Source organism: Plectropomus leopardus, chromosome 19, assembly GCF_026936395.1.
Source record: "Plectropomus leopardus strain MGB_pleo_1.0 chromosome 19, ASM2693639v1, whole genome shotgun sequence".
NCBI lineage: Eukaryota > Metazoa > Chordata > Actinopteri > Perciformes > Serranidae > Plectropomus > Plectropomus leopardus.
In genome coordinates this window covers 25458588-25483518 of record NC_142194.1, presented here as the reverse complement: position 1 = coordinate 25483518, position 24931 = coordinate 25458588, and the positions used below count along the sequence as shown (strand labels likewise).

The 24931-nt window shown below is 40.0% G+C and overlaps 1 protein-coding gene across 2 annotated transcripts in view; it reads left to right on the top strand.

Annotated features, from left to right (window-relative positions):
* The window catches only part of abcc3 (ATP-binding cassette, sub-family C (CFTR/MRP), member 3), a 67108-nt gene extending 43264 nt beyond the window's left edge, over positions 1 to 23844 (top strand). The window contains exons 15-31 of one of the 2 annotated variants that reach the window (XM_088070331.1): positions 787 to 853; positions 959 to 1085; positions 2382 to 2558; positions 7720 to 7887; positions 9137 to 9320; positions 9427 to 9535; positions 10322 to 10466; positions 11559 to 11766; positions 13668 to 13981; positions 17684 to 17883; positions 18448 to 18574; positions 19052 to 19153; positions 19824 to 19970; positions 20057 to 20215; positions 20919 to 21085; positions 21186 to 21380; positions 22997 to 23844. In XM_088070331.1, coding sequence (XP_087926457.1) covers positions 787 to 853; positions 959 to 1085; positions 2382 to 2558; positions 7720 to 7887; positions 9137 to 9320; positions 9427 to 9535; positions 10322 to 10466; positions 11559 to 11766; positions 13668 to 13981; positions 17684 to 17883; positions 18448 to 18574; positions 19052 to 19153; positions 19824 to 19970; positions 20057 to 20215; positions 20919 to 21085; positions 21186 to 21380; positions 22997 to 23108 — 2708 coding nt within the window. In that variant the 3' untranslated portion in view covers positions 23109 to 23844. Of the gene's footprint in view, positions 1 to 786; positions 854 to 958; positions 1086 to 2381; positions 2559 to 7719; positions 7888 to 9136; positions 9321 to 9426; positions 9536 to 10321; positions 10467 to 11558; positions 11767 to 12175; positions 12487 to 13667; positions 13982 to 17683; positions 17884 to 18447; positions 18575 to 19051; positions 19154 to 19823; positions 19971 to 20056; positions 20216 to 20918; positions 21086 to 21185; positions 21381 to 22996 lie in introns of both variants that reach the window. The other variant, XM_088070332.1, reaches the window with a different exon arrangement.
* Positions 23845 to 24931: the final 1087 nt, after the last annotated feature.

Here is a 24931-nt window from a genome sequence, read left to right as displayed (position 1 = left end):
AGTATTTCAAAATATCTGTTAACAAACTCAAAAAGCTCATGCAGAACAATCCAAGTCTCCATTTTTCAGTTTCATGCTCAGTATTTCCCAAACACATGCCCTTTTTTGCTTAAACCTCACTATTGAAAACCTTTCTGCATCCTCTTGGGTTTGGTTTCTGCGAAGATGCATTTTTTTTTGGAAGTACTGCACATATGACTGGATAAATGAGACTTGTATTATACTACATGATTTGTGTTTGTAAACAGATGTTTTATAAAGTTTTGCTATTATCAAATGCAAACCCCTTTTACTGCAATTTTACTGCAATTTTTAAAATTTTTCTCAATTTTTGGATTCTTTGTTAACTGCGGAGACATGCAAAAAACAAGTTTTCTCCACAAATTCAAGGTAATACGGGGTGAGAAACTAATTGTACAAATATTTTTTTGGTGACTAAAGTGTTCCTTTAAGGTTAAAACAGCTGGATATTTCTTTATTTCATATCTTGCACAGCTTCAGTCAGTTTTTTGCACTTCTGATGCCAGAGCAAATCCTTTAATAGACTTAAATGTTCACATTTGCTCAACAAAATGTGCTTTGTCAATACATGTCATCATTCCATTGTGCAAACTCAATAGGCTGTTTAGATAAAAGGCTTGTACCTTTCACCTAGTGACTTAGAGCCTGAAGAGCTTTTGGATGACTAACATTTAGTAAATGCTTTCCGGTCTTTTCTCCTGTCAGACTACATCTCACTCACCAGTTTAAAAGCTGCTTAAAATAAACGCACAACTTTTCTTGCAGATTTTTCAGTCACAGTTGTCAATGGGAAGTTCACCTGGGCGAAAGAGGATCCTCCTGTCCTGCACAAGTATGACAAGAAAATCCACACACCATATGTTTACACATGTCATGGGTTTTGTGTCGTCATACCTTAGACTAATGATAACTAATAACTCTAAATGTGTGTTTGCAGTATTAACGTGATGGTGCCGCAGGGCTCCCTGCTGGCAGTGGTGGGCCATGTAGGCTGTGGGAAGTCTTCCCTGATCGCTGCGCTGCTCGGTGAAGTGGAGAAACTGGAGGGAGAGGTTTCTATTCGGGTAGGACTTCATTTCATGTTCTATATTTAAAAAAAAACAAGCAAGCAGCAGGTTATTTTATCTTTTTTGTTGCCCCTAACCCACCTTTAAACCTGCACTAATCAATGTTTTATGTTAAGAATGGATCAGTGTTGTGTAATGTCAATCCTAGTGATGAACCCACAGAGAGTTAACCCCTGACTCTGCAGTTCAGGTCAGCTTTACAAAGCATTTTAGCATCTGCACCATGTGTACATACATTAACCCTTAGGGTCTGTTTCGCACATTTTCTGTACTTTTCATTCTTTATTTTTTGATAATTTTGGCTGTGTTCATGCATATGGCATACATTTTGGCAAGATTGTTTATTTTTTGTTTCATCTTGGAATTTCCAGCTCAGCTCCTACAATAAGTCTAAAACACACTGTGTAAATAAAATTATTACGTTCTGACTGTTAAGTGAAAAAAAATGCACAATTAAAACCCAGTCAAACTGCAATTTTTGATCCCACAGCTATCAAAGCATAAAAACATGCATTGTATTATTTCTTGGTGTCATTCTGGGCTTTTGCCTTGGAATTTGTAATTTTTACTATTTTGCACCTGATGAGTTTTTTTTTTTTTTTTGACCATATTTGTTATATGGAGAACATGGTATTTCCACTAGGTGCACTGTCACAATCAATCTTGCTTCAAATCATTGACATATCCTAGGCTGTGATTATCAAAATAAAAATCTACTTTGCATGTTGTATATTGAAAAAATATATTTCCTTGTTTTCTAAAAACATAGTGGCAAAATGACAAAATCCTTACATTTAAAGGGTTACAATTCTTAGGACTTATTTTGGTTAAAAAATTTACTTGATGAAAGTAGAATATTAATGTCTAATATTTTTTACAGCTTGATTTTGAAAAGCTCATTTTGTGTGCAGAGCAATACGAGTGTGTAATATGAAAGCGAGGCCTAAGGGTTAACAAAAGATGGAAAAAAGAGGGGAATCAATCAGTCAGTTTGACTTTGTTTATTTAGCGCTGTATGCACAAGTTAACACACAAGTGGGGTAGAAGGGTCTGTAAAGTGCAGAGTGCTTCACAAGTAAATGCAAATGTCATTGACAAAACAAACCAGACACTTAAAAAAGGGATGGAAAAAACTGCGCAACACTATATCTCTAAATGTCTTAAATGTAATCTGATCATTTTCTCTGTGGAATATGAGGACAGCCATAGAAATCAGGGATAAGATTTATTTTTTGGGAACAAAACACATTAAGGGTTGCTGGTTGCCAATTTGTCTGCTGCTCCTCTCCTCAGGGATCAGTGGCGTATGTACCCCAACAGGCCTGGATACAGAACGCCACCCTGCGGGACAATATCCTGTTCGGGAAGCCCTACAATGAGCAGAAGTACCGCTGTGTTCTGGAAACCTGTGCCTTAACTCCTGACCTGGAAGTACTGCCTGGAGGAGATATGACTGAGATCGGCGAGAAGGTATAAAAGACGAACACTTTTCTGCTCTCTTACTGGGTAACCCGTTTTGTTTGTTACCAGGTGTTGGCTTTGGATCTGGTTTCTTTTCAGGCTTCACATTTAATCAGTACTTATTTTCTTTTTTTTATAACTTTTTTTTCATTAACATTTTCTTTGAACAATTACAGTGAGAAGGTGTGTCCTGAATAGTTCATTAGACAGTTATAGTTTTCTCAAAGTCCTTATTGTCCAGTGGTAATGGTGGTGTCCTCTTCCTGGCTTCTGTATTCAGTCCATTTTTGCCATTTTTCATTAAATTGCGTCTCCTGCAATCTCAATTTATGTGTCAATTTTTCCATAACAAATAACTCCTCCACAATGCACAGCCACTGCTCCTCGGTCGGTGGGTCCACTTTATACCATAGTCTTGTAATTGCCTTTTTGCTTGCCGATAACAATATTTTAAGTAGATACTCGTCCTCTTTTTGTACTATATCCTGTGTCAAATTTCCTAGATAAAATATCTTACATGATTTGGGTATCTCATACCCAATTATTTTTTTAAGGCCTCGCCATATTATTTCCCAATATCCTTTTATCTTTTGGCAAGACCAAAATATATGTGTGTGACCTACATCCATGTGTCCACATGCTCTCCAACATGGCTGCTGGTTAGATAACAATTCCTTCCTAATTTTTGGAGTAATAAAAAATCTAGTCATATTTTTCCAATTGAACTCTCTCCAGATCTTGGAGCTGGTGGCCGTGCACTGCGTTTTACAAATAGCAAACCATACTTCTTCAGTTATTTATTCCTTCAACTCTTTTTCCCATTTTTCTTTGATATACAAAGAGAAAACCTTTCTACATGTCATCAAACCTTTGTATAGAGCTGAAATCACCCTGCATTTTTTGCCCTCATAGGCTTTCTGAAAAACCTCAATAACTTCATTTGTTGTATCTGTTTTTATCTCCTTTTCATAATAATCCCTTATTTGTAAATATCGAAATCGCTCGTGTTCATCTAATCCAAATTTTTCCTTTAATCTTTCAAAACTCTGCAACTTGCCCTGTTCAGTCATTATATATATTGCTGTGATGCCTTTATTCCTCCATTTCTTAAACCCTTTATCATGAATACCAGGTATAAACCTTGAATCATCTGCGAACCAACTCAAAATCTTCGTCTCCTTTTCCAGCTTATATCTTTCAACCACTGTGTTCCATATTCCAATTGTAGTTTTAGTTATTAGATCTAAATGATTACTTAATTTGCCCAATAATCCTTTATGTGTTATTAAATTTCGTACTTCTATGTCCTTTATCCCTAAATCGTTTCGTCAGATTACCATTTATTTTTATCCTTGCCGTTGGTTCCTGATATATTGATCTAATACAATTGACAGATTCCTCATTAAATCCGAATTTTTTTAATACCCTGTACAGAAATATCCAGTTTACGCTATCGAAAGCCTTTTCTGCATCTATACTTACCAAAATTGCACTTTCTCCTTTCCTTTGTACATGTTCTATGACGTGTAAACACCTTCTTATGTTGTCTTGCGTTTGCCTTTCTTTAATAAAACCAGTCAGATCCTCATCGATCAAATCCTGCATGAATTCCTCTAATCTCTTTGCTATGATGGAGGTATAAAGTTTGTAGTCTATATTTAAGACCGATATAGGTCTATAATTACAACAATATTCTTTGTTTTTCCCTTCTTTTGGGGTAACGGAGATGATAGCCTCTTTCCATGAGGGAGGGATCTTGCCTGTCCTGAGAGTATAATTAAATGAGTCATACAATAATGGAATTAATTCCTGTTTAAAGGTTTTATAGAAGGAGGCCCCCAATCCATCAGCTCCCGGTGATTTCCCTGATTTGGCCCGACTAATTGCCTTTTCTATCTCTTCTACTGTTATTATTGAAGTAAACATTGCATTTTGTTTTGAGCCTATTGCTGGCAGATCTAATTTGTCTAAAAACTCCCTCAAATCCCCCGCAGAGGTAGGTTGTGTGTATAACTTACTGTAATATTCCTCAAATACCTTTTCTATTTCCTCTGGTTCGTATAAGTTTTTATTAGTTATTGGGTCTCTTATTTTATGTATATTACTTAATCCTTGCTGTTTTTTTATTCGTCTAGCCAAGATTTTAGTGGCTTTAGATCCTCCCTCATAGTAAGTTTGTTTTATGAACCTTGCTTTCCTTTCCACCTCTTCCATCAGAATATAATCAATTTTTTTCCTAGCTTCTTTAACCTGGTTAAGCATCTTTGAGTCTTTTGTCTGTTTATGCTGTTGTTCCAATTCTTTTAATTTTGCTATTTGTTGCTGATATGTTTCTAGTCTAACTTTTTTTGCGAATGCTGTGTATGAAATCAGCTTCCCTCTTAATACTGCTTTCAGAGCATCCCATAAAATTATCGGGTCTGTTTCTCCGTTATCATTTTCCTCCCTGTATCGAATGATTTCCCCTTTAAATTCTTCGACTAGTCTCTTATTGTTTAGAATACCTTCATTTAGTCTCCATACTGTATTTTTCCTCTTATTGTTCAAATGGATTTTCAGGTACACCCCACTATGGTCTGACACATCACTTACTCCTATCCTGCATTCCTTCACTCTGTATATATCGCCCTTATTCATCAGAAAATAGTCAATTCTGGAATACATTGCATGCGGGACTGAATAGTGGGTATAGTCCCGATCAAATGGGTGAAGTTCTCTCCATACATCTAATATATCCATTTCTGACAACATGGTATTCATATACTTAGTAATTTGTCTTTTACCTTCCTTGGCACTTGTTGAATCTAACATGTTATTCAATACCACATTAAAGTCCCCTCCCATTATCAATGTCCCCTCTGATTCCAAATTTATAAGGTCAAATATTTTCTTAAAAAATGTTTTTCTACTTTCCGGAGGAGCATATACGTTAAACAGTGTCACAACTTGGTTTTCTAGTTTCCCTTTTATCATAATATATCGTCCTTCCTTATCCCCCATTTCTTTAATCAATTCAAACTTTATCATGTTAGAAATCATTATCATTACACCCCTCTTATGTTTTTGTCCAAAGGAGCTGGAAAATGAATTCCTGTAACCTAACTTTTTAAACTTGTCATGCTCCTCTCGTGATAAGTGCGTCTCCTGTAGAAAAATAACCTGCGTCTTCTCTTTTCTAAATTTAGTTAAAACTTTACTTCTTTTTTTGACATTATTTAAGCCATTAATGTTCAATGACACCACCATTAAGTCATTATATTGCATTATTTTTTGTCCCTTGGAATGGTTCCTACCTCCTTCACTGTAATATTAACAACCCAACTTTTCCCATGAACAAAATATGAACGAACACAGAAACTGGGCTCCCCAACCAAAAAGGGCCCTGATCCCCACAGGCCCTGTCTCCCTGTTGGTAGGAGTGAGGGATAACCTTTTGTGTACAAAGGCCCCCCCCCTAGTGATTTGGGGTAGATCTGAAATAGACCTCCCCCTCATACTAGATAAGTCCAACAGTCAATTGTTTGTTAATGTCCCCTGTCGATTCTTATATAAACCTTTATCAGAGAAGTCTTATGCTTGGGAGGGGAGGGGGAATGAAAATTAAGCCCCAGATAGACTATAAATCAAATCGTCTCCTTGTAAATAACTTCTTTGCTCAGATGTAGTAATTATGATTACTCACCCAGCCTCTGGGTGAGTAACAAACTTTAACTTAAAAACAGGAGAGTTGGTTCCTTTGTATTTCCCGGGGACCCCCCTTATCCTCCCTCCTTACATCCGGATCTCCATTGACCTTATCTTCGCCATCTATTCATCTTTTAAACTCTTGCAGCTTTTCTCTCGCTCGGTTCCCTGCATCTTGGCTGAATTCCTCCAAAGCGGCAGCTCCCCCATTTGTCCTCCACCTCTCTCCAACGCGGTGCCATGGTGACGCTCTCTGGATTCTCTCCTCCAGGGAGGCTCCGCTGTCATGCCTCACCTGTATCTCCAGCCCTCTTCTCCTCATGTCTCGTGCTGCATCTTCGGCGCTGTTATAGATCTTGGGCCCATCTGACCAGTGGATTCTTATTCTGCTCAGTGGTGTCTGGAAGCGAATTTTTTTGTCTTTCAGAGTCTTTTTAATCTCCGAGTAGGATTTACGTTTCTTCATCACCTCGGTGGGATAATCATGGTCAAAAAATATCTGTCTCCCATCGTCTTCTATTTTCTTTTTCCATGCTTTAGCCAGAATGTTTTCTTTGGTCTCGTATTTCAGAAAGTTGACCACTATGGATCTCAGAGCTGCTCCCGGTGGTGGTTTCTTTCCAAGACTTCTGTGTGCTCGCTGTATGTGTAGGTCAGTTCCCTCCGGTAAAGCTAGTTCCCAGAGTAAAAGACCCTTCACCAATTCTGGTACAGATTCATTGTCCTGTTCAGCCACATTATAAATTTGCATATTACAGCGTCTTCCGTGTCCTTCCACTTCTGTCAGCTTTTCTTGTAGCTGCATTTGTTGTTTGCAAAGAGTTAAGATGACTTCTTTGGCTTCGTTGTTCCACTCTTCCAACTCTGTAATCCGGCCCTGCGCTTCAGTAATATCTTGCCGCTGTTGTTGTATTTCTGCAATGTTTTGTGCCAGTTTTCGGTTCATTTCCTCTTTAAAGCCAGCGAACTCTCGCCTCACGTCCTCTTTGAAATCATCTTTAAATTTTGAGAGGTCCTCCTTCATCTCCTTCTTGAGGTCCCGTATTTCTTTTGTGATAGCTGTGAGTCCCTCTAACAGCGGGCCGAGTTGTGTGCGTTCGCCATTTTCTTCGTCTGCCACCTCGCCTTCCGACTCGTGTTCTTGGTCTTTGGACATCGTTTTTTTCCTTATACTTCTCAGCTTTCGTCCCCCACTCATTTCGTGTCAGTTTAGAAATCGAGTTATCATTCCTTCCCTCCGTTTGGGGGGGATTATTTTCTAGTCGACTCAGGAGCTCTACTCTATGCTGCCATCTTGCTCCGTGACCCCGGGAGTCCCCAATCAGTACTTATTTTCATAGATTCCCCTCCCTGCTTCCCATCCATTTTGATGAATGTTTTGTGTCGAGAAACATCTTTTGTAGTTTTTGATATATTGCTTAAAAAATTCACATGGTAGATTGGCCAGTGATGAAAGTGATGATGCTGACGTGTCTTGACCCTGCAGGGCATCAACCTCTCAGGTGGGCAGAGACAGAGGGTGAGTCTGGCTCGAGCTCTGTACAGCGATGCTGATGTCTACCTCCTGGACGACCCGCTGTCAGCTGTTGACGCCCACGTTGCCAAACACATCTTCGACAACCTCATCGGTCCAGAGGGAGCGCTAAAGGGCAAGGTGAGGAGAGGCTTAATCCTGGTTTTCATTGTTTTATGCATCCCCACTGGTGATAGCTGTGGCAATTATGTTTTCGGGTTGTTCGTACATTTGTTTGTCAGTCCTATTCCCATGAACAAAATATAATTTGGCATATTATATATCTGCTTGGATTCAACAATGCACTGATTAGATTTTTTGTGGTAATAGATCAAAGGTCAAGGTAACTGTGAAATTGCATCTGTTCATTTTCATGAACATGATATCTCAACAATACCTTAAGGGAATCTCTTCAAATTTGGCACAAACGTCCGCTTAGAATCAAAGATGAACTGATCAGATTTTGGTTGTCAAAGGTCAAAGTTAATGTCACCTTGTATCCATCTCATTCTGATGAATGTGATATCTCAAGAACACATTGGGGGAATTTCTTCAATTTTGGCACAAAGGTTCACTTGGAGTCAACCATGAACTGATTAGATTTTGGTGGTCAAAGGTCGAGGTCGAGGAAGAAGGCCTTGAGGGAGCCTCCTCAAATTTGGCACAAACATCCACTTAGACGTAAGATCAAACTGGTTAGAATTTGGTGGTTGAAGGTCAAAGATCAAGGTTACTGTGACCTCACAAAACATGTTTTTGTCTAAAACACAATAATTCATTCGCTAATTATGACAAAATTTCACACAAATTTCTAACGATGATAGCGTGTTATATTTTAAAGGTCACAGGGCAACTTCACTGTGACATAATGTTCTGCAAAACACTTTTCTGGCTGTTACTCTTCATAATACCTCAGGAACAGAAGGCTAGACATTTTGTCAGATACTGAATTGTTGACACTAATCTTGGGTGCTCATCTCGATACACACAATAGCACATGATATAAAGTGATACAAAGAACAAGACACAAGACAGACAATACTACATAAAACTATGCTCAAAAAGCACATCACATGCAAAACGCAGAATAAAAAGACAACACTGCAGAGCTAAATGAACTACTACCACTATTACTAAAGCTCAAAGCACCACTGTGCCTGAATCTACCCTCACAGGACTGTTAGCATGTCAGTAGACTCTTCATCTCGCTGCAGTAGAGGAAGTTGTATCTTATCTTTTTACAGGAGAGGAAATTGTATCTTTTATCACTTTATGATTTTGTTTGTTTTTCATATTTATGACAAAAGTTTCTGATAAGATGGGTTTGCTCTGACATAGCCATGTGTGTAGTTTATGAGATAACAAGGTTTCTTTTGTTGTCTGGCTCCAGACCCGTATCCTAGTGACACACGGCATCAGCTTCCTGCCTCAGGTGGACAATATTATGGTGATGGTGGAGGGCAGGGTGTCGGAGATGGGCTCCTACCAGGAGCTGCTCAAACAGAACGGAGCCTTCGCAGAGTTTCTCAGGAACTACGCCCTGGAGGACATCGTAGAGGAGGAAGAGGCCACAGGTGGAGCATCACTTCCTTTACTCTTAAATTACGCAAAGCTCATATTTTATGGCTGAGCTTGTTTGAATAAAAGCTGTGTAACCTACTCTTAACGATGTTTTTACAGAGGAGTTAATCGAAGATGAGGAACTGTTCCCTGACGATGCCCTCAGCAACCACACAGACATGGTGGATAATGAGCCCATGATCAATGAAGCCAAGAGAAATTTCATGAGGTAGAGGAAATATTTCTTTGTAATACCAACAAGTTGAGATAGTGTTGTCATATAGTCTGCCCTTTTCTTTTGGATAAGATTAGTTAACCCTTTGAAACCTGGATCAACATCACTTTCCTAGTGCTGCTTTTAGATGACATTCACAAATATTTCAACTTTTGAACCCTGAGCAAACTGGTGTGATTTCTTTCAGAAGGAAAGGGAACAAATCCAATTAGCAACTTGGTAAGAAATGTTCCACAAACCACAAGAAATTAGTAGATTTAAGAAAGGTATTATTTTTAAAAAGCTAGGGAAAGATGTTTAGGGAAATTAATTATCATAATTATTATTAAATTATTTAAAATTATGTTACAGAACTGTTTTAATTTTTAAGCACTTTTCTGGTCTTTTTCTTTGTTGTTGTTTTTTTTTTAATTTAAGTTTATTTCTTTTTCTTTAAAAAAATGTTTTAACTAATTATGAGGTTACTTTCTTGTACTTTTTACTTATATTTAAAGGATTATAAATGATAAGAAATAAATTAATTATAAATTATTATTATTATTATTATTATTAACTAACATTTAAAATATGACATAAAATTCTATATGTATGATTTTTAAGCACTTTCAAGCTAAATCAAGCTAATTTGCTTAGGTTTCAAAGGGTTAATATAATTTGGACAGGGGAGCATCGTCATTGGTCATACAACCCACACAAGAGACATAGTCTTGAGTGCCTTTCTGATGGAACTTTAACATCCTCCAAATAAGTACCATGCATGGACATGATCTCCCTTTACAGGCAGATCAGCATCATTTCGTCAGAGGGAGAGAAAACACGCTCAGTGAGGAGACATGGCTGCAGTCAGAGGAAACACTCAGAAGAGAAGAAGAAACCACATGAGTTGCAGAAACTCATCCAGGCAGAGACCGCGGAAACAGGCAGGGTCAGTCTTTTCTCATGAACTTTTTCTCTAACTGTCCATTTTTCTTTGACTAACAGACTTTAGAGACAGGTCTAGAAGGAATACAAAGCTGCAGTGGCTTGTTAGGAGTTAATATTCATCCTTTTTATCCATTGCAGGGGGCATAACACCTAAAACGATGGATAAAATAACGAGTGCTGGATGCTTTTTATACTGTGGATAGTTACGATTTTTGAAGTGGGGTTGTATGAAGTACTAATCTACAGTCTGTGTATTACATACAGTCAACTGCAATCGGCATGACCTCGCTTTAGAGAAGCAGGCTGAAGTATGACATAGATACTAAGCTGTTTACTGCTGTGGATTGGTAAGTGACGAAACACATTTTAGCCACCTAAAAAAAGTCCCACCAGCGAGGTAAGATGGCTCAATAGAGTCTGGTGGCTTTGATGAGAGCATAGATGTGTAACTAAAGCTGTTAACAGCTTCTCTGTCAAAACAGGCTATCTGAAGGAAAGGTAAAGCGGTGAAAATACTCTTAGTATATCATACACTCAAATTAATATTGATTTTTTTTTAGGTTGCTAAAATATGTTTTGTTGTTGACCCCTCCACAGCAGATTGATTAGCTTCCATGTTGAACTTCGGCCTATTTCTCCAAACCGGGGGCGTGCCATCTGACATCTACTGTATGTAATACTGACTATGGATAATTCAAAAAACCTAAACAATAGCCACATGCTCTAACATGTGTAGTTCGATTTATTCTCAAAAGTTCATCTGTATTCTTGGAATGTCAAGTTTTTTCATTCCAACTTCATTCCTTGCAATTATTTTTTCTTACTCCTTGTGCAAATACTGAGACTGCAATCTTATTCTCAATATTCAGACTTCACTCTTGTAATACAGTTTTTAAGTTAAGTTTTTAAAAAATATTCCATCTCTCTTTTTTCCCTTATACCTGATCCTAATACTCATCTGTACTGATGTCATTAAAATATGTTCTTTCAAACCTTCAGATCATCTCATTCACAAAGTATATTTTGTCCCAAATCTGTACTTTTTTCTCATTATACCGCTGTCGCTGAGCTGAACACTGTCACTTACAACCAGGTGAAAACAAAGGTGTACCTGGAGTACGCCAAGGCGGTGGGACCTCTCCTGTCAGTGCTCATCTGCTTCCTGTACGGCTGCCAGAGCGCAGCCGCCATCGGAGCGAACATCTGGCTCAGCCAGTGGACCAACGACGCCTCGAGAAATCAGACTAAGGAGAATGTTGATATGAGGGTGGGGGTGTACGCAGCACTGGGCATTGCACAAGGTAAGAAACACTGAGCGTCATAAAAAAAAAAAAACGGTAATTTTTGAAGTGGAGTCCCTTTCATGATTATGCATTAATTTTATAGAAACTGTCCTTTGCAAAGAGGTGTTTTTGGGTTTTATGTGATGCAAACTTTGATTCCAAATGCAGCTTCCTCCCACACAGCAGCTTCTTGATGAAGACTTTGTGGAAATAAACATTTTTTGCTTTACAGTTCAAAGTTTTTTTTTCCAATCAGCTTACTGGAGAGGTGCTTCGGGCAAGAGGACATTTAGGTGGCTGTGGTTGTTCTTTTTAGCAGACAGATGCCAACTGCATCTCCTCCATTGCTGCTTCAATCCACAATTAAACCTTGCTCTCCAATACCTTTTTCCTCCACTCTCACCCCCCTGATTCATCCCCATCCCAGGTATTCTGGTCATGATCTCTTCATTCACACTAGCCATGGGGAACATCGGCGCAGCCAGGAAGCTGCACTTTAACCTGCTCACCAACAAACTTCACACGCCCCAGTCTTTCTTTGATACCACGCCCATAGGACGCGTCATCAACCGCTTCTCCAAGGACATCTTCGTCATCGACGAGGCTCTCCCAGCCACCGTGCTCATGTTCCTGGGCACCTTCTTCGTTTCTCTCTCCACCATGATTGTTATCGTTTCCAGCACACCCATCTTTGCCGTTGTCATAGTGCCACTGGCTTTCACATACATCTTTGTGCAGGTACTCGGAGCTGAAGATCCTCCTCTTCTTCCCCCCTTTTCTTTGCAAATGTCCTCTTCCTTGGGATGGCATGCCGCATGCATGTTGGAGCAGCAGCTTTATTAACCTTCCAGTTTCAGCTCCATAGCCTGTGATGTTGTCTGTGATGAGCCCCCTTCCACACACTCTTCCACACAACCACAAAGACATACACTATCAGGTTGACCTATACAGCTGGGCCCCAACATGCACACAATATACTAACATTAAAATAAAAGTTCCTCTCAGCTCAGGTTTTACACTAATGATCTTTAGTGATCTATAACCTCCCTCTAGTGGTGGATCAAGGTTAGCACAATTGGTTTTCATTGTAGACCTGTTGTGATAGGGATTGAGGGTGTGTAATGTGCAGCCTGTAAATGTGTATTTTTGTTTTTTAGCTGTCACAGGAAAATGGAGCAGGTCTAAATTGAGCTGGAATAGTATCTGTGAATATCTCGCCTCAGTTTTAAATAATATTTATTTTTAGAATCATATTTATTCAGAGGTTACGGTTTGATGACAAGTGTAAAAGAAGACAGTGACACATATTCTTCTCATCTGGGGAAAGTAGGTAAAAATAGAGGGTAAGCTGATGGAGGGTAGTTATACACACATCACGTAGGTGCAAGACTATCGAAAAACGGTGCATGAGAAAAAAGGTAATGTCTGCACACTTACTCCATGCCACACGAACCACGGTGTCACACAACTTTTAGCTGCATTAGTCCATTTCATAGACAGTTGCTTAACATCTTGGATAGCCAATGCAAGCTTGAATCATAAATATTTGTCAGTTTTCTGATTACAAGCACAGCTTTGATGTATCTGAGGTGCAAGTGCTTGGATGCAGATGACGGAATCACATTTACATTCCTGTGGGTGGCCATATGAATTACAAGTGATCAATCAGGGATACAGTGGTGGAGGTTGATAAAAGTTTATTTTCTGATACCAACGTTGTGCTGTACCACTTTTGAACTGATTCCCCCCTCTACTTTTAGGGAACTGTGCCAGCACACAAGAAGTGATGCATCTCATGTTTTCTGTTTGTCTTGACCAAACTGTCAATAGACATTAGGAACGGGCCCTTATCCATTTAACGCAGGTGTTGTTGTGTTGTCACACTTGACCCCTCCCCCTCCCCTCCCCCCTTCTCGCAGGTTTGCTGTTGTTGGTTAACTGCCTGTTGTGCCGGGCCTACAGTATGCTGCGGGCGGCCAAGCTTACTCACAGCAACATGCTTCAGGGGGTCTTGCGTGCTCCGCAGGCCTTCTTCGAGAGCAACCCCACTGGGCGGTTACTAAACCGCTTCAGCAAAGACGTGGATGCTATAGACTCCCACATCCCAGATAATATTGACATATGGATGCGCACTTTCTGGTACACACTGAATGTGCTGCTCATATGCTCTGCCCTCACCCCAATGTTCCTCATAGTCATAGCCCCGTTAATGGTGTTCTATTGGTGGGTTCAGGTAAATAGGAAACGAGTCTGCTAACTCATTAATACAACTTGCATGTCTGAGAGTGTGTGTGCTGGTAGACTGTTGCATGTGGTTGGAGCGGTCACTGTGTTTTTTTAGCGCTGTAGGTACAGCGTATAGTTTGGTGTCTGTTAGTCCAGTAGACATAGCTGGCTGGTGCTTTAAAGGGACAGTTAACTCCAAAATCAAAAATACATATTTTCACTCTTAACATTAGTGCTATTTATCAGTCTATATTGTTTTGGTGTGAGTTGCCTAGTATTGGAAGTATCGGCTGTAGCGATGTCTGCCTTCTTTTGAAAGTGATTGAACTAGATGACACCCGGCTTGTGGTGCTTAAAGCGCCAAAAAAAAAACTATCTGAAAAACTAAAAAGCTATATCTCTTTCCAGAAATCATGACCAAAGATAATCCACAGACCACGTTGTGAGCTGTTTCATGTTGAACTGTTTTCTTTCTACCAAACTACATCTGACAACTTTATTACAGAACAGAAGGAAGAATGCATCTACTCATGGAGGAGAGGCTCATGCTCCTGACAGTGTGAGATGTATACAATAGTTGTGTCCTCCTCAGCTGAGCTGTAATGTTAGCAAGTTAACGCCATTGCTGTTTACATCTTGCACTTTCATAAGCACAAACCTACATGAGTAGATGCACACTTTCTTCTGCACAGTTATTTGGGAATTATTTTCTGTCTACCAAGTTACACCAGATAATTGTATTACTGCATTAAAGGAAGTGTACTCAAGGGACAAGAGGCTCATTCTTAGAACAGCTGTAATGTTGGCTAGCTCAGTGGTGCTACATGAGCCAGCAGTAGATGCACGCCTCCTTCTGTGCAGTTATTTGGGAACTATTTTCTGTCAAACAAGTTACACCAGACAATTTTATTACCACACCAAAGGAAGAGTGAGAATACTGTTGGCAGGTATAGTTCAGTAGAAAGTAAATAGTTTTACATGAAAATGCTCACAACAAGGTCTGTGGATTATCTTGAGTAACCAGGTTATGATTTCTAGAAAGACACATTGCTGCTGTGTTTTCAAATGTATTTTTGGCACTTTGAGCACCACAAGCCAGGTGCCATCTAGGTCCATTATATTTCAGAGAAGGCAGACATGTCTACGGCTGATATCGCCAACACTCGGCAGCTCACACCAAAACAATCTAGACTGACAAATAGAGGATGAGGAAAAGATGTGTTTTTGATTTTGGGGTGAACTGTCTCTTTGATGGCTCAGTGGCCAGTTGTAGATAAAGATTGTGGAAGCTTTAGTTAGCAGCACCACTTTGTTCAGTTGGTTACACCAATAATTGTTTAAAGTTCGACTATGAAGTCAGTCTTTTGGGGGGCAAACCTAAAATTGTACGTATATTAGGTTCATTTTCAGAGGCAGAGCTGCTCTGGAGGCAGAAATAGTCTCACTAGTTAAACTGTAGTATGTAGATTAAAGGTATTCACACATGGAGCTCAAATGTTGTTTTGTGACAGCCACTTGAGTCTTTCTCTAAGTATACCTGCTGTCCTGCAAAGATCTCAGGTGCCAGGATGTACCTCTTTGTCAGACAGCTACAGTAACTCGTGCCCACTGAGGTTTATGAGGTTCTTCCTGCTACAGGAGCAGCTCTTTCTGTCGGGGACTGTGGTGTCAAAGCCGGGTGAACTGTGGTAGCTGGAAAACAGAAGTTGTTAGTGGTGGTGTGTGTAGTGTTCATGGCTGCAGTATTGATTTTTTTTTTTTTCTAAACAGTAACATGGCAAACTCAGAATCACCCAACACTAATTTCTGCTATATACTTGCAAAAAATTATTCATAGAATATCTGATTCTTACTAACTTAGAGACAAACAGGTCCTACTTCTTCTTTGAACATAATGTATTATGTGAGATTAAGAGCTTGTGAGTGCAGGAGGTCACTTAAGGGTTTCTTAAGTATTTTAATGGCCATTTTAGATTTGATAATGCAATATCTAGTGATCAAAACAATCCTGTACCTGACCTCAAGATGGCACAATCTGGCAGATTTCTGCTATTACATCTGGTTTAAGGGGCACTCCATCATTTGCACACATGAAGTTCAATTCCCTTGTTCACTAAGGATTACTCAGCTTGTAGAAACACTTAAAATGTTTTCTGTTGGCCCTGGAGGTAGTTTTTTTTTGTTAAGGAAATTACCCCAAAAGATATCATCAGCTTTTGGCTTGAGACCTTTACAGAAAGCCTGCAAGAAGTAACTGGAGGTGCAGAATTTGAAAGTACCCAGTGCCTTTGGAGCTTGGCCAATATTAGTGAGTTAAAAGTCAGGATATCTCAGTTTTGACAGTCTTTTTTTGTAATCTTATGAGTGCCCCATACTTTACAGAGGGGACACAAAATCATTGGAGCCCTTTAACCCCACTGCTTAGAGATCAAACAGTTTTAGTTGTGTGGCAAACCAGAACTGCTTTTAATCAAGCATACACACATAAAGTAAAACAATCATCAGTCAGTAGCACATTTCATATAGTAACTATAGACTTTTGACTTTACCTTAAAGAGACAGTTCACCCCCTCAAATGACCATTTGTATATCAGTCACTCACCCTGTGTTACATTGAATTAGGGAGGCCTCCATATTGAACAAAGAATATTTTTTATTATTATATCATTATTTTTGATGATTTGTATTCATAGTGGTCCACCTCTTAATAACAGTAAAACTATATATATATATTGTTTGAATCTCTGACTATCAAGGGGCAGACCTACCAAAGTCACATGATACAACATTAAACTACTGATGCAGGCAGTGGTAGATTCATCATCCACCAAGGAGGCATGCAAGTTTTTTTCAAGAATTCAGACTGATATGGTGTGAGTAACTGATCATTTTGGGGATGAAGTATTAAGGATCAGGAAGACTGAGATTAAAAAAGAGTGGGTTTAGCTTTCAAGCATTTCTTAAACACGTTTCACGTTTCAAATTATCAGTCACAAATCAATGGAATAAATTGCACCGGTAGTCTTAAATGTTAAGAACAGAAATTCATAGAGCATTTAGGGTCTGTGTGCATTTACACTAACTGGGCCTCCAACTGACTAAAATCAGCTGTACTAAAACAAGCTCATATGACTCCTATAACTTTGTCTTGGCATCCATCCTGCATGGCCTGCATCTTTGCTGTATCATTTGTCTGTAATCTTAGCTTCCCTTTGAATGATTCATGTCGAAATTCTGCAAATGAAATCAACCACTAAATCGAAATGAAGGCACATACACAGTATACACAAAGTAATTTATTACTTTGTATTAATTGTAGTATTATTTTAGACCGTGAATTTATCATTTAAAAATGTGTGATGAAAAACAAAACACCTGTAGTTTAACATAGCGCACATTTTATTAACAAGGGATTTCTTGTTCCATGATCAGTCTCTTAATGTGCAGTGTAAAGTGGAAAGACAGTCCTGAGCTTAATGCAGGAGAGCTGATTTGAATGTAGACTCCCTATCAAAAATCTCCAAACTGGAATATCAAAAGAGCCCTGCAGGTGTTTTGTTCACACATGCTTTCTTTATTACTGTGCATGTGTGTGAGTGCGTATGCGTGTGGGCTCGTCTGTGTGCATCATAATTGTTTTTTGAATATCTGTGACACCTTGTTCAGTTGTAATGCTGTGTTTTGTTTCTCTCCACCTCAACCCCTGTAGAGATTTTACGTTGCCACGTCTCGACAGCTAAAGCGTATGGAGTCAGTCAGCCGCTCTCCCATATACTCCCATTTCTCTGAGACCGTCACTGGATCTAGTGTAATCCGAGCCTATGGCAGACACTCTGCCTTTGTTCTGATGAGTGATATGAAAGTGGATGAAAACCAAAAGAGTTACTACCCTGGTATAGTGTCCAACAGGTAAGTGTCCTGTTTCAGCTCAGCAGAACAGCAGCTGCGCTCCAGTCTCCGATGTCACAATAAATAATACCATGCAGTCATATTTTGAGTAAAATCCTGTAATATTGCTTAAACCTGTCAGTGGAAATCATAAAAACTCAGAGAGCAGATTTTGTTTTGTTTACTTCACCTATCTATAAGAATTAATACTGAAAGATACCATAAGCGTAAGAGGATAAGACTGAATAATTGAGTAAGTAGATGCTACAATAACTCCTCCACTGTGCAGCATTATACAGGCTTGCCATCAAAAAAAGATAATACAGATCACATATGCAACAAATGCAGTAAGTAATCAAGCATCACTCTGACTTGCCTGTTATTAATTAGCCCGGTCTGATTCATAACTGTAACCCTTCTGTAACCCTTATTTTTGGGAGTTTTTCCTTGGGTGATGTGAGGGTCTAAGGGCAGAGGGATGTTGTACACTGTAAAGCCCTCTGAGGCAAACCATGTTTTGTGATAATGGGCTCTATAAATAAAATTGACTTGACTTGACTTGACTTGTAACACTCTGTCCCTCAGGTGGCTTGGAGTGCGCATTGAGTTCATTGGAAACTGCATAGTGTTGTTTGCTGCTCTGTTTGCTGTGACCGGAAAGGAGAATCTGAACCCGGGACTCGTGGGTCTGTCAGTGTCCTACGCTCTTCAGGTACACCACGTCTAACTACTGTGATATGATCTGTCTGTAGCATTTCACTTTTTACACAACATCTTACCATAAAACTTCAAATGAAAGCCTAAAGTCGCAAGTAAATTCAATCATTCTGTTTATTTTACTAAAACCGGGAAAGCTGTATTATCAGCATAGTAAAGAAGAAAACAAAACCAGATTAATAGATGTAGAAAATATTTGTAATTATATATTTAAAATAATTTTACAGAATTATTATGATTTTTAAGCTTTATTTTTTCAGGTCATTTCTTGCTTTGTATTTTTTTGTTTTACTTTCTTGATTTCTCTTTGTCTTCTTTTGCCACAATAGGAGAAACATTAAAAATCAGAAAATGGATGTTTTGTTTACTGAAACTTTTTTGTTGTTATTTTTTTTTGTTTTTTTAAGATGCATTATTGGTTGTATTACAGTGTATGGAATTGAAACAACACTTGGCTGTATTGTTTTTGTAGGTGACCATGTCTCTGAACTGGATGGTGCGAATGACTTCAGATCTGGAGAACAACATAGTGGCAGTGGAGAGAGTGAAGGAGTACTGTGAGACCAAGACGGAGGTATCTGGTGCTCTGTGTGTGTGTGTGTGTGTGTGTGTGTGTGTGTGTGTGTGTGTGTGCGTGCGTGCGTGCGTGCGTGCGTGCGTGCGTGCGTGCGTGCGTGCGTGCGTGCGTGCGTGCGTGCGTGCGTGCGTGCGTGTGTGTGGTGTCCATGCCTGTCCCTTTCTAATATTCCACTGAAGCTAAAGTTTTGCGTGTGTCTGCTTTGAAAAGTAAAACAGCGTTGGCTTTGTGCTGCAGTTAAAAAGAAGGAATTTACCCACATTCCAAAAAACTGTCCTGCTGCCAAGTCATGTTCTCAAACAACACAGCACCTATAAACTATAACTAGATCCAGAAATGTTACATTACCTGGTGCCAACAAGGGCCCCTCTGCTGCATGAGACAAACAGGGCATTTGTACTGTACACAGTGTACTTTTTCAGCGGCCGTCGCAGCGAGTGCCCCTTCTAGAGCTGGTAGAGCTGTTAGCGAAAGCTTTTGTTTGGAGCATCTCGAGTGTCTCAGAGGTGAAATAAATGTTTGGCAGCTCCCAGTGGCTCCGCACACACAGCTTCCAACTCTTTGAGTTTTTGGAGTGATAAACAAATCAGCTCTGCTAAAAGCCAAGCATGCTGATGAGTTGTTCAGAAAGTTTTCCTAGTCAGAAATGCTGTGTCTGTGTTCAAAGGCCCCCTGGGAGGTGGAGGACAAGAAGCCCCCACCTGAATGGCCCTCGGAGGGGAACGTGGAGTTCCATGACTACAGCGTGCGGTACCGAGAGGGACTGGACCTGGTCCTGAAGAACCTCACACTGCACGTCAAAGGAGGAGAGAAGGTGGGGAGATTGTGGGGAGGCGATGACTGAGCATTAACGGGTCAGCGGGGTTATCTGATCACAGATCTGTGTGTGCTTTCCTACAGATTGGTATTGTGGGTCGCACAGGAGCTGGCAAGTCCTCCATGACGCTCTGCCTCTTCCGACTGCTCGAAGCTGCAGCGGGAGAGATCACCATCGACGACGTGACGATATCTGAGATAGGCCTGCATGATCTGAGGTCCAAACTCACCATCATTCCACAGGTAGACAAACGCGTTCACACACACGGTCCACAGGAAAAGTTTTTAGCCCAAGTACATGTTTATGCCTCCACAGTGGTTGTCTGTCCCATTCCCATGAATGTGATATTTCAAGAATGCCTTCAGGGAATTTCTTTGAATTTGGCACAAAGTTTAACTTGGACCCAGTGATAAACGGATTAGAATTTGGTGGTCAAAGGTCAAAGATCACTGTGACTTTACATCCATCTCATTCTTGTGAACACAATATCTCATGAACATCTTAAGGGAATTTCTTAAAATTTGACACAATTGTCCACTTGGACAAAACAATGATCTGATGAGAAATTGGTGGTCAAAGGTCAAGGTCCCTTTGACCTTGTGTCCATCTCATTCTTGTCAACACGATATCTCAAGAAGGCCTCTTGGAAGTGTCCTCAAATTTGGCGCGAACGTCCACTTGCACTCAAGAATGAACTGATTGAAATTTGGCAGTTGAAGGTCAAAGGTCTGAGTAAGCAGAAGTTTCCTCTGGCAAAGATTTACACAGTGAATATATCTACAGGTGACAGGTGAGGAAAGAAGGAGTGGATCTGGTGTGTGCTGCCTTTGTCATGATAACTACTGATAAACTACTAACGAGTCAAAGAAACAAAAAAAAGCATTTTTCTGGTCGGGTTTGTATCTGGTTCTTTTTCAAACCTGTGAAGTGTTTTGTGTGCTGCAGGAGCCTGTGCTGTTCTCAGGCACACTGAAGATGAACCTGGACCCCTTTGACAAGTACAGTGATGAGGAGATTTGGACGGCTCTGGAACTTTCTCACCTCCAAAGGTTTGTCAGCAACCAGCCGGCAAAACTGGAGCTAGAGTGTTCAGAGGGAGGAGAGAACCTCAGGTGGGTTCAGACACAGATGCAGTCAGCTGATGTTCGAATGAACAGTTGTGGTCAGCAGACTGACTGAAGGTTCTCTGGGTTTTCCGTGTTGTGTGTGCAGTGTGGGCCAGAGGCAGCTGGTGTGTTTGGCTCGAGCTCTCCTGAGGAAGACCAGGATCCTCATCCTGGATGAAGCCACAGCTGCCATCGACCTGGAGACAGACGATCTCATCCAGTCCACCATCCGGACTCAATTTGAAGACTGCACCGTCTTCACCATCGCTCACAGACTCAACACAATCATGGATTACACAAAGTACACACACACACACACACACACACACACACACACACTAATGCTTGCTTGCTTTAAATTTTTAATGCTGTTAAGAACAATATTAAAATTAATTTCTCCATCAACAGCTGTCAGTTAGAAGTAGCACGCACAGAACAATGAATGCTGTAAAGCAGTGATACTCAACTGTCGGCCCGCTGGCAAAATCTGGCCCCTGATAGAGTGCTGGAGCAGTCCCCGAACCATTTTCTAATTCCTAATAAAAATAAAGTGATTCGCATTGGGATTTTTTTTGTACTTTTAGTATCAATAAGGTGCCAGAGTGCATAAAACAGCATCAAAAAAGAGCTTGTTTATTAAAAAAAAGTGCCAGTGGAGGATCCCCCACTCCTTCTGACAAAAGTCCTAGCTAAGACCCAAAAGTCCCAAAATCCTAGACATGTCTTAAAATCTACACATATCCTAAAATACCAGGAATGTCCCAAAGCCTTAGAAATGTCCCTAAACCCCTAGAAATGCCAAAAATCCTAGGGACCTGCTAAAATCTCAGAGATGTCCTAAAATCCGAGAAATGTTTTAAAATTTGGCAAATTTTCCTAAAATCCTAGAAACATCCTAAAATACCAGAAATGTCCTATAATCCTTGAAACATCATAAAATCCTTGAAATTTCCTAAAATCTGCTTAACATCCTAAAATCCTAGAAATGCCCTCAAATTCCCAAAATGTCCTTAAATCCTAGAAACATTCTAAACTTCTAAACCTCTTGCAAACCACATGAAAACATAAATATGAAGCAATCTTAATGTCTTTTAATTATGTTTGTGCTCTGTTGGACTATGCAGAATCAGCAGTAGAAGCTGCTGTCCATAAATGATCACATGTGAGGAAGTGAGTGACCTTTGCACTCAAAATAGCCATTAAATAATGTTTCACCTGCAAGATAGGTTTTAAAATCCATCAGGGATGAAGGCTGTGACAGCAAAGAACACTGTTCTTCCTTGAAATCATAACTTTTCTGCTCACAGCTGTCCTAGCGGTGACACTGCTCCCTCAGGCACCCCTGCTGCCAAATATTGTGCAACCATCGTGGCTCGTTTCCAGTGCTGTCATGTTTGATGAAGTCATGACGGTTATTTATGTGCGGGACACTTCTGTCTGAAGGATAAAAAGCCATTACTTCAACAGATCCATGAAGACAGCAACGTTACATGTCGGGAAAGAGTTTACATTTGGGAGTGTCCAAGATCTAATTTAACTCACTTTCTTACCAAGTTCCTCATTGCCTTTTTACCCATGTTTTTCTGTTTTTTTGAAAGAAATTTGCTCGGGGTTCAAAGTTAAAAAAAAAAAAATTATGAAAGGTGTTTAAAAGGAAATTGATGTGGCTCCAGGTTACAAGGGTTAAAGGGATAGTTTCTGAATATGGGCGGTGTGCATTTGTCCATTGATTTGGTGTTTTGATACTTTCACAGTATAAAATAGCACCTATAACTGCTTGTTTAATAAAAAAAAGACACGGAAATCTGAATTTTTACATTAAGGGTCCTTTAATTGTCTGTGTAGATGTATTTAACATTTTTCTAAAAAGTGTCCCGGCTTTGTCAATGACTCCTTCTCTTCTCTGTCTTCTTGCAGAGTTCTGGTGTTGGACAAGGGACAGATTGCAGAGTTTGACACTCCGACAAACCTCATATCACAGAGAGGAATTTTCTACGGCATGGCTAAAGACGCAGGACTGACACAGTAGAGGCGCCTTTTACCCCGACGTTCCAAACAGGGTTGAGGATGAGCTCAGTTCAGTCCAACGCTGCATTTCAAAGCCAACAGTGGAACTGAAGAGTACCGTTTATGTGCACTTGGTATTGTTTTCAGGGCATTTACTGCTGGTTTGAATTAAGCCTCAACTCCTTTGCAGACGTGGATCAGTTAGCAGTTGCAAACATTTGTAGTGTTTGTCTGAACACACATCGGGACATTTTCACGCTCCGCTGTGATTGTCTTAAGTTCCTGGCACTGACTTTTTTGTCTGGGGCAGCACACGTCCCTTCTGAAACCCAAATTGGAAAAAACAAGCCATATGTGTAAACACTAGTTGATCCAAGTCTGCTCTTTAGTGCCTTCTGCCAGTGGGATGAAGAAAGCCAGTGAATGTATCATTTTCTAATCGGCTGTCTGCTGCAAAATAAATGACGACAAAAAAGGAGGAACTTTTTTTATTTTTACTTTTTCTACAAAGCAAAAATACTGTGCCACTGTACTTTCCTCATAACAAAGAAAATACGCTTTTGTGATAAACCCACTTATTTTTGTACTGTACCATTATTTAAGCTACTTTTTAAAAGAACTGTTTCATCTAGGGAAGTTTGCTCAGTTAATTTTGTGATTCTTTTGTGAACCAAATCTATTAAAACTTGAATTCTGTACCACCAAAATATGAATTATGATAATGCCTTTATTAAAAAAACAAAACAAAGGAAGAACAATACTTGTGTACTGTCTTGGTATTATATGAAAACTCAAGGCAATCAAACCTATTGTATAAAAGTTACACTTGTATCAAAATGTGTTTTCACAAATTACCTTCTTATTTTGAGGTAAAGTGTCTTCATTTGAGTTTCATTTATTGACAGAAGTATGTCAGACTCCTCCATGGTAGGTTGAAATATGCCCCCTTTCAGCCAAATGTTATTAGACCCTTTTCTGGTTGACCTATCAGGTCACATACCAAACATGTCAGTTACTGGTTACATGTCGGTGAATATATATTTCGGTTATTCCTCCAAATACCATGAGAGGGAGCTCGCACAACACCAGTGGAACACGTGCCATCTTTGAGAACCAGTTCACTTGGTGCACTTCTGTATTCAGTCCTTTCCCTAAAACTTTGTCTCAGTATCTCCATCACTGAGTCTAAACTTGTGATCCTCATTAATAAAGATGTCAGCAGAAGGTTTTTACCCCTAATTTCTTACTTAGACTGACACCACACAGTACAGCACCATGAAAGCACTCACAGATCCCTGGCAGCAACACATCTCTTGCCTCACACACACACACACACACACACACACACACACTGCGGCTTGATATTTTGCAGAGAAGTTGCGGTTTGCATTTCTCAATGTCTTTTTCTCCAATTACCATACCGATGCCATACACACACTGCCTTTGTCTCTACAACATGCCAAAACTGACAGACACTGATAACCCGATATGAATGAGCGCTCGGCTGCCAGCTCGCTCAGAAATGTCCCTGCCTATGGGCATAGCGAGATGAAATGGCAGAGGTTTGGCTCTGGCCGCCTGCTGACTTGCCCCGTCAGTTTGTGCTGCAGGCGCAGGAAGCAGAAAGTGAGGGGAAGATTGAAAACAACTGCAGCAAAGTGGTGACAAAGCAAGAAGCTTGTTAATTTGCTTTCTGGAGTGTTGCTCCTTTGTCTGTCAACCTGATCTGTCCTCTGGATGTTCTTTTGCTATATTTAGACCACCCACAGTTGTCTAAAACAGTAATTCCCAACTGGTGGGTCATGGTCCAAAAGTGGGTCATGGGTCCATTCTGAATGGGCCACA